The sequence below is a fragment of the Homarus americanus genome, unplaced genomic scaffold, assembly GCF_018991925.1.
Source record: "Homarus americanus isolate GMGI-L3 unplaced genomic scaffold, GMGI_Hamer_2.0 scaffold16587, whole genome shotgun sequence".
In the NCBI taxonomy this organism is placed as follows: Eukaryota; Metazoa; Arthropoda; class Malacostraca; order Decapoda; family Nephropidae; genus Homarus; species Homarus americanus.
The window spans coordinates 1-13567 of NW_024711761.1; the positions used below are offsets into that span (position 1 = coordinate 1).

Here is a 13567-nt window from a genome sequence, read left to right on the forward strand (position 1 = left end):
TGCGAGACAGATTTAGGAGTAATGATAAGTAGGAGCCTTTAGCCAAATAAACAATGTGTTTTTGCTCTTAACAAGGCTAATATAGTACTTGGATTCATACAAAGGAGTGTTAGTTACAAGACTAGCGAGGGCATCTTACGATTATATCTTGCACTTGTGAGACCTCACTTCGATTAAGCAGTTCAGTTCTGGTCACCGTATTACAGAATGGATATAGAATCCTTGGAAAGAATTCAGAGGAAAGTGACAAGACTAATCCCGGGCATTAGGAACCTTGAGCATAGAGAAAGGTTAAAAAGCATCTTAATTTGCACTCCCTCGAGAGACGTAGAGCGAGGGGCGACCTGATAGAAGTGCATAAAAGGAAGTCAGGGCTAAACAAAGGGGACATTACAAAGGTACTCAAACTATCCAACCAGGAGCGAACTCGTAACAATGGTTTTAAATTAGACAAATTTAGTTTTAGGCGCGAAATAGGTAAACACTGGTTTGAAAACAGAGTAGTGGATGGATGGAACAAGTTACCAAACATCATCATTAACTCGAATACGCTGGATAGCTTCAAACCTTATGTTCTCTCACATTACTACTGAGGTGGGTAGGTCACTTTCACATTAATTCTGAGGCGGGTAGGTAACTCTCACATTACTACTGAGGCGGGTAGGTCACTCTCACATAACTTCTACCGTGTTGACGTCAACAGCTGCGGCAAGTGTCATGGTGCGTGACGGTGGTGGTGGTGAGCGACGACCCAACCTTCCTCGCCGCCTTCGCCGAGAGGTCCCTCAATGGCCGCCTCCTGGTTTGGCCGACGAGGCTCCTCGTCGTCACCCGCCTGCCCCTCCAAGAGCTCCACCACCTACACAAGTTACTCTCCATGACCAACTCTATGTTGTTTGTTGTTGACGACACTTTAGAAGATACGAGGTATATTAAACTTTGAGGCCTCATGAACTATGAGAATCTTCAATTGACGCGTATGAATTATTGTAAAAAGTCATCTCCTGTGACATGAAGAGGCAAACGATTGAGGTGAATGATTTATTAATATTTAAAACCTTTCATGTAGGTGTTCGGTGTACATTCACTTGCCCTATACAATCACGGGAACCAAGGCTATGAAGGTTGCTTCCTGGACGACCCACCAAGGCCTCGCCCTCACCACCCATCTCCCACTCTTCCCTGACAAATTTTATAAGTAAGTCGTACTGAAAAGATTTTTGTTCTTTCCCATTTATAAAATACAATGCTGTATGTATTGGATTATATGAACGAAAGATTGATTCAACAAAGTTTAATATAAGTTGCTAACGAAATAAGGGAAGGGGAGAAAAGCATTACCAATTCTAAATTTCTTTCTCTCTTCCTCTATTTCCCCTATACATTTTCGAGTAAGTGTTAAGACGTCTAGGTTTTGAAGTGGGAGAAAAAATTTCCAAGTATAAAGGCATAAATTATATCAACGACATAACTGTCTACCATGTGGAATAATACAGGGCCCTGAATAACGTGGCAAAAGGATGGGAATCTAAATGATGTAAATTTTTTATGTACAGTATGTCACGACAAATTTTATAATGATGAACACTTACAGGATGATTGCTTAAAACATCATCCTCAAAGAGTTCAATGATGAAACTTGAGTGCTAAGATAACATAGTAGAGCATAATAGCTATAACTGAAGTATGATGAACGAACCCACCAAATCCAAGTTTAAGGAAATGGCGTCTAAAGGTAAGAACAAATTTTCAGATACAGAAAACATAGAGTCTGAGGTGTGGCGAGTTCATCTGTCATATAATAAGGCGAGAGACTAGGTTAAAGATATAAAGGCGAGAGTGACTGACGATTTACTAGAGTATCAGATGCCCGAGAACGACGCAAGAATGTTAGGAGATGAAAATGGTAATATGAAATAAGTAAGTGATCTGACGTGAGATACAAATATATAAATTGTAGATCTAACAGTGGATGCAGTATGGCAGAGAAGTTTGCACTCTGTGAAAAAATGTTGGAGAACGGATCAAAATACAGTACGTAGCATATTTCGAGGAATGGAGAGCTACAGTATATTACAAATTTATAAGAAATACAAACAAACATGAAATTAGAGTAAATCAGACCGAGACAAAGTGCAGAAACAACTTGTGCTTGATAAATATTTTTTGATTCATGATAGATCAGTATTTAGCTTCGTAAATAATTCACACCAATTCAATCATTTGATGATGTAAAATCAGGACTTCTATAATACACGTGTTGGTGAGGGAAGAAGAAGGGAGGTATCAGAAAACGTACTGAATGAAATATTTAATCTCTGAAATTTAATCATAACACAAAGCTTTTGCCAACACTTTATTTACTAAACAAGACTACTGTAATCTGTTGCAGATTCCTTCATAAGCCAACTCTGTCAGTGGTAGTGGATCAAATTCATATTAGAGATATAGAAGGAGGTACGAAGGACGACATGTTGAACTTTCTTGCACAAGCAATAAATTTCACGTAAGTTAAGATTCCTGCCTATAATCTATTACTGATGAGAATTTAAGTCTATATTACTTGTGAGGATAAAAATGACACCCTATAAGTACAATACATAGATGTTGAATATAATAATCTTTAAGGTGAAAATTATTTGCTCAATATCGTATCATAATTAATCTTCCCATAGTTATTGTGTGTTTGAGGCATTATGACGTAGATGAAGAAAATTTCATAAACATGGACTGAACATAGTGTCTTTCCGGTGCATTTCCCTGGCCGAGTTTTTCATACGCATAGTCCCATAGATGGAGTGATCATTGAGAGTTGCAGTTTATCTGTTGTAATATTCTAGGACTTGAAACTTAGGCCTAAATGAAACTATTGCTACTTTCACTTTTTTCCGTCTTAGCTCGTTTCTGTTTTAGACTTACTTAACTCTGCCCCTTGACTTGGCTACTTTAATATATTTTACATATTTTATATGATTGATATTACGACTTGAATATTATCAGAAATTAAATGCTAACTAGACCAAACAAGAGAAATCGGAACTACAACTTCTTTCTCTTACAATGCTGGAGGCCAGATCTTGATGATGCTCAACTATTTGTGTTTCCGTGCTGTAAATGCAAAAGTAATTGTTGTTTCGAAATTGAAAATAACTCCCAAATAAAAATTATGGTAGGCAATAGGGAACTTAAACAGGCGGGGAATTTTGAGTTTTTGGGAAGCAACATTATCTGTGATGGTACTTGTCCAAATGAAATCATAACAAGAATAGTTCAAGCAAAAACATTATTTAATAATCTAAAGGACCTAATGAGAAAATGGACCTTAACTTCAAACTGAGAAAAAAGCTGCTGGATAGACATAAATAATAGTAATAATGATGATAATAATAATAATAATAATAATAATAATAATAATAAACGGTTTATTGAAAAAGTTCGGCAGCCCGAAGGCAGAAAATATACATTGGACAAAAATGACTTATTACATACAAAGACATGGGGTGGGTGGGTCGTGTAACAAAAGCTTTCATTACTGAAAGAAGAAGGAACATGAAATGAACTTACAAAATATTATGGTTGCAGTTGATGGCCCGGGCCTGGGCTGGTCATAGAGACACTAGGTGGTGTGGTGTTCACGTGGTGTAGTAACTCGACCTCGGGTGTTGACATGAAGGACCTCACGTGGTCATGGGGACACCAGGTGGTGTGGTGTTCACGTGGTGTAGTAACTCGTCCTCGGATGTTGACATGAAGGACCTCACGTGGTCATGGGGACACCAGGTGGTGTGGTGTTCATGTGGTGCAGTAACTCGCCCTCGGGTGTTGATATGAAGGACCTCACGTGGTCATGGGGACACCAGGTGGTGTGGTGTTCACGTAGTGTAGTAACTCGTCCTCGGGTATTGACATGAAGGACCTCACGTGGTCATGGGGACACCGGGTGGTGTGGTGTTCATGTGGTGTAGTAGATCGTCCTCGGGTGTTGATATGAAGGACCTCACGTGGTCATGGGGCTGCCGAACATTGGAAAGGTTAGGAGTGAGGAACTTTTCAAGAGGATAGGGAGGCGCTGGGGAAGGTTAGATATAGGGAAGAGATCCCTATAGTATGTGGTGTCTTGCCTAGAAGAGGAGTTGGTGGTGAAAGGTTGTCAAGGGCAGTTGGTGTCAATGGCCGTCTTGACAGATATTACAAGTCAATATCAGTCCCATTCATTGACAACCGGGACAACTTCTACGGCAGAAGGGACCTTTATGCTAGGGATAGGGTGCATCTGTTTAGGGATGGCGTGGCGAATAAAGGTAAAAAAAGTCACAGGAATAAAAGTCACAGAAAAAAAGTCACAAGAATAAAAGTCACAGAAAAAATGCACCTAACCTAACCTAACCTATGTGCATCATATATAAATTGTGTTGTCAATATGTAAAAGTCATGTATTGTCAGTTAATAATTGTTTTAAAATATTATTAGTTTTATTTCCTTAGATGTGACTTTTTTTCTGTGACTTTCTTTCCTGTGACTTTATTACCGTTCACCGGGGAGGCAGTTCAAAAGATGTCGAAGTCTTTAAACTGCTAGGAGAACATATGAGCACGGGGGTGGAGTATACGGCAGTGGGAGCGGGCAAACAAATTGAAAGGTTACAGGGAAATAGTGCTAGAAATTATGACAAAACTAAATTAGGCAGGGAGTTAAAACTTAAACAAGACAAAGAGAGGACTCAGAACACGACTAACTTAAATGTATACTACTCAAATAGTAGAAGTATGAGAAACAAAATGGATGAAATTAGGGTGTTGGTATGTACGGAAAAATCTATATAATAGCATTCACATGAACACTTATAAACCTAGATTCACGTGAGTTACCTTTCGAATATCAAATTGCAGGTTACAAATTATTCCATACCGATAGGCAGATTAGGAAAGGAGGAGGAGTAGCAATCTATGTCAGGGATAATCTGAAATGTGAAATAAATACGGAAATAAAAACTCAGCGGAATACAGAAACAATTTGGATGGGGTTAATCGATGGTAGGGAAAAATTAATGATAAGATTAGTATATAGACATCCTAATCTTGATAGAGTTAATGAGCGACTTATTTGGGATGAAATGCGCAGGGCTTCCATACATAGCAAAGTCTGTATAGCAGGCGACTTTAGCTTTAGCCAAACAGATTGGATTGACCTTACAGGTAACTCAGAATCAGGGGATTTTCTTGAAACAATCCAGGATTATTTCCTAAGCCAACATATAGCCGAACCCACCAGGGGTAATAATATACTCGATTTAGTTCTGTCAAACAGAGAAATCCTCATTAATAATGCCGAGGTAGGGAACGAACTTGCTAACAGCGATCACACAGAAATTAGATTCCAGTTAGAATTTCAGGGCAGCCGCAAGGAAAATTACACTAAAGTCCCAGATATCAGAAGGGCAAACTTTGATAGTTTGAAGAGGCAGCTGAGAGAAGGGGAATCATGCTTGGGAGTGAATTACATGATCTCACACGAGGTGACCTCACACAATGTACCCACAGAGGGCGACCTCACCTTACTTGGGGACCTGACAGTTGCAGATGACGTGATAACGAGATCTGAGGTAGATGAGTTCCACAACAATTTAATAATGAGTTATTTAATGCACAAAGGCAGAACATACCATACAGAAAACTCAGATCAAACAACAATGACCCTAAATGGATAAATTATTATTTAAATAATATTATTGGACAAAGGAAGGCTATACTGTAGGTAGGAGAATAAATCGTGGTGAAGTTTACCTCCGACATTATTATAAGGTATTGGCAGGTAGGGTTAAAACCGAGATAAGAAAAGCAAAGAGGAATAATGAACTGAAGGTAGCAAGGGAGGCGAAGTTTAACCCCAAAGGATTCTATCAAATGTATCAAACTAAAACAAGAGAAAAGATTGGACCAATATGGTCAGATAACGGCGAGCTAACTGATAACGATGGAGAAATGAGCAATAATCTGAATAAATATTTTTCAACAGTTTTCACCACCGAAACTTTAAACATGATACCCGTGCCACCGACTATATACAGATATAGTGAAGAAAATAAATTAAGCGAGATAGTAGTGACTAGTAACGATGTTAGTAAGCAAATAGACAAACTAAAGCCTAATACGTCACCAGGTCCCGATGAGATATTTGCCAGAGTATTAAAGGAATATAAGAAAGAGATTACTATGCCCTTAGCAAAGTTATTTAACATATCCTTAAAAAAAAGTGAGGGGGGGGGGTAGTACCCAAATCCTGGAGGATAGCAAATGTAATACCGATTTTGAAAAAGGGAGATAGATCAATATCCTCTAGCTACCGTCCAATCAGTCTAACATCGATTGTAGGCAAATTACTGGAAGCAATCATTTCAAACTCTTTTCGAAATCACCTGGAGAAGCACAAGTTGATCAATGATTCCCAACATGGCTTCACAAGTGGGCGTTCATGTCTAACTAATCTATTAACATTCTTTTCATATTTTCGAATGAATGGACGAGGGGCACAGTTATGATGTGGAATATATCGACTTTAGCAAAGCCTTCGACAGAGTCCCCCTAGAAAGACTAATAAGAAAAGTGGAAGGCCCATGGCATTAAAGGAGATATACCAAAATGGATTACGGTGTGGTTACAGGACAGGAAACAGTAAGTGAGTATTAACGACACTAAATCCGATTGGAGCAACGTCACTAGTGGAGTTCCCCAAAGCTCGGTACTTGGACCATTATTATTTATTATATACATAAACAACATAGATATCGTCGTAGACAGCAACTTAAGTAAATTTCCTGTGACAGTAAAATAGGGCGTATAATTAAATCTGACGAGGACTCCGCAAAACTACAGGATGATCTAAACGAATTTTTCGAATGGTCTGAAAAATGGCAGATGAAATTCAATGTGGACAAATGTAAAGTAGTCAGTATAGGAGATGTAAAAAGGGAAACCAGATTCCAGATGAACAACGATGCCATAGAGAAATCTGACTGGGAGAGAGATTAGGAGTAATGATAAGTAGGAACCGTAAACCAAGTAAACAATGTGTTTTTGCTTGTAACAAAGCTAATAAAGTACTTGGGTTCATACAAAGGAGTGTTAGTTACAAGACTAGCAAGGTCATCCTAAAACTGTATCTTGCTCTTGTGAGACCACACCTGGATTACGCAGTTCAGTTCTGGTCACCGTATTACAGGATGGATATAGAATCATTGGAAAGAATTCAGAGGAGAATAACAAGACTAATACCGGGCATTAAGAACCTTGAGTATAGAGACAGGTTAAAGCATCTTAATTTGCACTCCCTCGAGAGACGTAGAGCGAGGGGCGACCTGATAGAGGTGTATAAGTGGAAGTCAGGGCTAAACAATGGGACATTACAAAGGTACTCAAACTATCCAACCAGGAGCGAACTCGTAATAATGGTTTTAAATTAGACAAATTTAGATTTAGGCGTGAAATAGGTAAACACTGGTTTGGAAACAGAGTAGTGGATGAATGGAACAAGTTACCAAATATCACCATTAACTCAAATACGCTGAATAGCTTCAAACATGGGTTGGATGCTTATATGAGCAATAGGGGTTGGGTGTAAATGGGACTGCCCAGTATGGGCCAATAGGCCTGCTGCAGTTTCCTCCATTCTTATCTTCTTATGGGGGCACCGGATGGTGTGGTGTTCACGTAGTGCAGTAACTCGTCCTCGGGTGTTGATATGACGGACCTCACGTGGTCATGGAGGCACCAGGTGGTGTGGGGTGGTGTCACAGTACTTCACCCTGCTGGGTGGTGTTGTGTTATCTCGTAGTCAGGTGTGAAGCCGACCCACTGTTGTTCCTATGGTGGAGTGATTAGCACCTCCTAGCCAGAAGATGGTGGTCAGTTCCCAGGGTGCTTCAGTATCTCACTGGTCTGTAACGGCTCTCACTGGTACTGTCTGGTGCTGAATTCACTGGCTTAAACACTGTTCATCACTGTTCAACACTGATCCCACTTCTTTCCGAAACGAAATTGTCACTTTTGATTATGTTGATATCCCGGCGGTGAGGATGGGTCAGGGAGAGGGACTTGGGGAATGGGCCGAACATTGGCCAAGTGGGGCCAATGCTCAGCAGGAACAGCGCCTGAATAGGTCTCGACCCTACGGTGGTCAAGGATGTAGTGTGGAAAGGACTTTTGCATGTGTCAAAAGTAGAGACCGTTTCAGCAGACACCATAAAGAGACTGGGGGCCTATAAAATGTGGTGTTATAGGCATATGTTAAGAAATAATTTACACTAACAGGAAAACAAATGAAGTACTTAGGTGAACAAAGACTTCAAGGAAAGTGTGTTAATTGTTAAAAGAAAAGAACAAAAAAGAGATACTTGGTCCTATATTTAAGGATAAGGGAATAATAACACAAATATTACTGGACAAGTTTAGGGTAGGAGAGCCAGGGGGAAACAATCCGAAAACGTTTGCAGTGGAGGACTGTGGCAGCCAACCCTCAGACATGAGGACGGTACTCTGATTGATAGATTGATTGATTGACCTATTGATTGAGAGAAGATAGATTAGTGGAAAATTTTGCTAGAATTAAATATACTTTTAAACCTGTCCTAATTAACTCCACTAGATACCATCATGCACAGTCCTCACTGTCACATATGTATCAAATCGACTTCACCGTGGAAAACAGTTTCAGACGATTGATAGGGAAATTCATCTAAGACGAATATTAATTATTCTACAGATACAAATACGTGGTTCCACCTGACAACAGTTTCGGCTCCAAGCAGACTGATGGGTCCTGGTCAGGCTTGATAGGCATGGTGGTGAGGGAGGTAAGTGGGGGTGAGGCATCAATCGCGACGAAATTGTAAATCGCATGAAAGTAAGAAACTGTGATTCCGGCCTTTAAAATTTACAATTGTTGCCAATTTTATATTCGTTTATTATAGGTAAATTTGCTTGTGTTTGTGTTACCCAAAGTACAGTATTTGTAGTGACATTCCGTTTAAATATCAATTTCATATTTATTATATCATAGCATATGAGGATACAGAGATGCCCGTATTAAATTTATGAAATGCATACGGACTATAGTATATATACATATATATATATATATATATATATATATATATATATATATATATATATATATATATATATATATATATATATATATATATATATATATATATATATATATATATATATATATATATATATATATATATATATATACTTGTATATACAACAACGGCAACATAGTCTTTCTTATGTTTATTTTGTTTTTTACCCACCGAGGAAGCGGAGTTTTGTGCTGACCCGGTGAGTTTGTCTTTTGCACGGGCTGAAGTGGTGGATTTTACCATGCCACTAACTATACAATACTCAAGGATCCTCGCTCGTCGAGGGCGGCCAGAAATCGACCCGTGGGGCTTCCTGTTCGCACCTCTGGCGCCGTTAGTGTGGGTGGCCATCCTGACGACAATGTTGATGTTGCCAGTCGTGATGTTCCTCTTGTCTTCTTCATTCTCTCGAAACGACTATAAACATGACAACTGGACATCGAATTCCTTCAGTTTATTTCGTATCTTACTGCAGCAAGGTAAGTCTTAGGTCGTTGCCATAAAGAGAGCACTTGTGCTAAGGGATACAGTTCTCCAAGGAATTATTTCCTTGGTAAGGTTTGTATCAACAAATCATAAACAAGTGCTTGACATATATGGATCTCACGAAGGATGTATTTCCCAGTGAACTATATCGTATGACAGTGACACCAGTAATCACCAGCGTCTGTCTTGCCCCTTCATCCCACGCTATCAAGCTTGCTGAATTTGTACTAGAAGATTGTTCTTTCGTCTCCAGGACCAACACTGAATATCTTTATTAAACGATCCGATCATCAAAGTCAATGTAATTTAATGCGGTTACCTACGTGACATAAATATTTTCTGAATTTGTCCAGAACGATATTTGACTCATTAATTACACAGGTTTATTGCTTTTGAATGTGATAATGCCCACCCAAATTAGTTTAATCGGTTATGACTAAGCGATCTAACTAAGTATTAATTCCACCTTGTGTTGATCTTCGTGAAGTAGTAGAAGTGTAAGCAGAGTCCACAGGCATGACTACCCATTAGAGACAGTACTTTATACTAAGCCTCCCTGGGGCAGAGGGGGCCTGGACTGCAGTCAGTCGCCTACACCTACCCAACTTGAACAGTTAGTTATGTACACCCTTTACCGAAGGGTGGACTGGGAGTGCTTCGTGATCTAACTAGTGGCGCCTGGAACAAGAAAGGGGATTGTATCTGAAACTTTCATTATTTCACAAGGATTCTAATACTGGTATATTGTCTCATAAACACATATACACACTCACTCAAAAGCATGTGTGTGTGATGAGTAATCCGGATTTTTTTCCAAAGGTATGATTATTCCATCAGTATATCACCAATACACATTTTTTTTAGATAATAACTATGTACAGCTAAAATTTACAAAAATAAAAGCTAATTTTTAGATGTCTGAACTGATTTTTTCTTGTCTCAAACAAATATTTTATGTAAAATGACACTAGGTTGTCTAAACTAAACATGCGATTAAATAGGCAACAGCGATCGAGGATGACATATTTGTTAGGTTCTGAATAATAAGTTCTATATACAGGAGAGAACACAAACACCTGTATAGTTTTGTAGGTTCGGTTTACTGGATAAGAGGATGTACACAAGGGGGAGTAGTGCTCTCCTCAGCTAGGCTCCTTGTCAACTGCTATAGACGACGTATGGCAAGTGATACATTAGCAGCTTCCATACGTCGCCAGGCACATTAATTAAGCATGTGGGATATGGTAATAACATTGCCACACGCTGCTAGCTAGGCTGAATAAATAATACATAAATGGAGCACATACATAATATATATACATAATATATAATCCAGCATACATAATATACATACAATATTGACAACTGTACACCTACTGTATATGAATTATTTTTTTTATAAATAATAGCTGAATTTATTCTTTAAGCAAAAGAGTTTTATTTGTATTTTTTATCTTTCAAGAATCTTTTTTTAGGGGGTCCACTAGAGGTCGAGTGGGGGAAACCGTAGTTATCTTTAGTGTTTGCAAGCTATAGTTCCCTAGACGGCGAAATGAGAAACAATAGATGTACGACCCCTGATGTATAATACTTCCAGTGGGCTACCGATTCCAATGCCGATAATGCAATTATTTAGATTTCCCCTAGAGAAATATTTCCTCGCGTACATTAACAACCCCTTGAGTGTAACAACTTATCCCTTTGAGTACAATAACTTAGTCTATAGAGTGCAACGACTTGATCACTAGTCTCCTTGATCTTAACATTTTTAATACGATGATCAATATCCTTAAATTCGAAGAGATTGTACTCAGGGAATAATATCATTCAATAGTTCGTATAAGAACCTTAGGCTTAAAACTCATTATATCACTACTACCAACAATACTATTATTATTACATCGGTGCCACAGACTACATGGTGTCTGGATGGTGGTGGAGGCGTCTTGTGTTCGCTGTTTGGATGTTAATGTCACTCGTGCTGGTCAAGAGCTACGCCGGGACTCTCATGTCCGTACTAGCAGTAAGACACATCGAACAGCCATACCAAACCCTTCGTGACCTTTTAGACAGCCCCTCGACAACTATGATTTGGCAGAGCAACTCAAAGAATGTTGAATATATCAAGGTACGAGCACTTGTAGGTATCTGTCTCTTAATAAGTTGCTGTATGTACCCACTTAAATATGAATTGCAATTTATATAGAGGAAGCTTAGTAAGACTTAGGTGCGTTTCTGTCATGTCTTGGTCAAGTAAGACCTTACGATATTATCACCATATGAATATTACTGTAGCTTTATTCTTAAACCTGTACTTGCACAAAATGTACTATAGCAGAATACCTAATATCAGTGTGAAAGTGGCTGTGCATTATGTGTGAATTTCAACACATTTTTTCCTCCAAGTCAGTGGAGTCTGGGATATACCGTGAAGTGGCCGAAACGGAGTCAAGGGGAGGCATCAGGTACCAGACATTGTTTGAGGTCTTCCACAGCGCCGACACCCTGGTGAGGCGAGGCGACCACGTTCTTATAAACTTCGAGATCATCATTAGTATGATCGTTAGCCGAGACGTCTCTAAAACAGGTTTCAACTACTTTCTTTGTTATTCTTAGATGGTCAATTCGTTTGGTTTGTCCTTGTACAGTGATTTCTAATTTACTCTCGACAGGAGCTGCCATGCACAGGCCAACCGGCCTATTGCAGACTCCTTATTTCTTATGTTCTTATGTTCTTAAGTGAGAGAGGTGGTCACTTCGATCAGTTCTTCAAAGACTTTTATTTGTCTTGGTGAATATACAGGGTGATTCAGCAAAGAGGATAACTAAATTGGAGGATGAAATTCTTGGATAATTCTAAACCACAATGCCTCTCTAGTTAAATGTTAGATTCTGCATAGTTTCCATGTTATAATATATTTAAGATGTTGTATTAATGAGAGTGAATATGAATTGAAACCCCTATAGGTTTCTGTAATCATTTATCCATAGATCTGTACAGTGTGACCCCTCTTTGTTACAACCTAAATGAAATGTTCAAAGTTGCCCCCTTCTGCCTCAATGCAGGCCTGTACACATCGCACCATTGATTGTCTGACGTGTTCTAGAATGCCTGGACTATGTGTAATGTACTTGCACCAGTCACGAACAAGGGGGCATATGCAGAGTCTGACATTTTACCATAGAGACATTGTGGTTTAGAATTATCAAAGGATTTCATATATATATATATATATATATATATATATATATATATATATATATATATATATATATATATATATATAAGTTATGTGTGCGTGTATGTAATCATAGTTCAGTTGCAGTTAATACTATACTAATACACCTGTACCTCCCGTAGGTCGTTGTGACTTCTACTTGTCGAGAGAGAGGTTGCTGCCATCTGCCTTAGCTCTCATTGGTCAAAAGAACAGTCCTCTTGTTCCTGTAATAAGTAGAATGTACAAACAATCATAGTGCATAAAACATTATTATATTGGTCTATCTATCTAACCGTTCTTATGATTATAAAACATCAATCTTTGGTTCTATATTTATTTGTCATCATCTTCTACAGGGTCATGTCAATAACTGAAGCTGGGCTGTACTACCAGTGGATTAAACAACAAATACCAAACTTCACAACGTGTTCCTTCCCTCCGACTAAGATCACTGTCAGCACCTCTCTCTCCGTGGAAAACCTTTGGGTAAAATATTTATATTATACTCTATTTAAAAAAAAATGATGATCATCACTGTAATAGTAACAATAATATTAATTATTGAATGCAACAGGAACTACCAATACTACTATTACTACTGCTGCCACTACCACTACTATACTTTTTTTTTAATTGTATGGCCTCCAGCCTCCCCCAATAGCTATACCTTCGCCACCATTTTATTACCTTAATATTAAATATCCTACTTTACTACTAC

General features: G+C 38.6%; 1 protein-coding gene across 1 annotated transcript; it reads left to right on the forward strand.

Annotated features, from left to right (window-relative positions):
• Positions 1 to 688: 688 nt before the first annotated feature.
• LOC121858816 (probable glutamate receptor) lies at positions 689 to 13374 on the forward strand. The gene is made up of 9 exons (XM_042355454.1): positions 689 to 927; positions 1070 to 1198; positions 2393 to 2506; positions 8758 to 8848; positions 9318 to 9621; positions 11542 to 11756; positions 12035 to 12215; positions 12990 to 13089; positions 13206 to 13374. The coding sequence occupies exons 1-9, from the start codon at positions 878 to 880 to the stop codon at positions 13372 to 13374; spliced, it is 1353 nt and encodes a 450-aa protein (XP_042211388.1). The 5' UTR covers positions 689 to 877.
• The last annotated feature ends 193 nt before the right edge of the window (positions 13375 to 13567 follow it).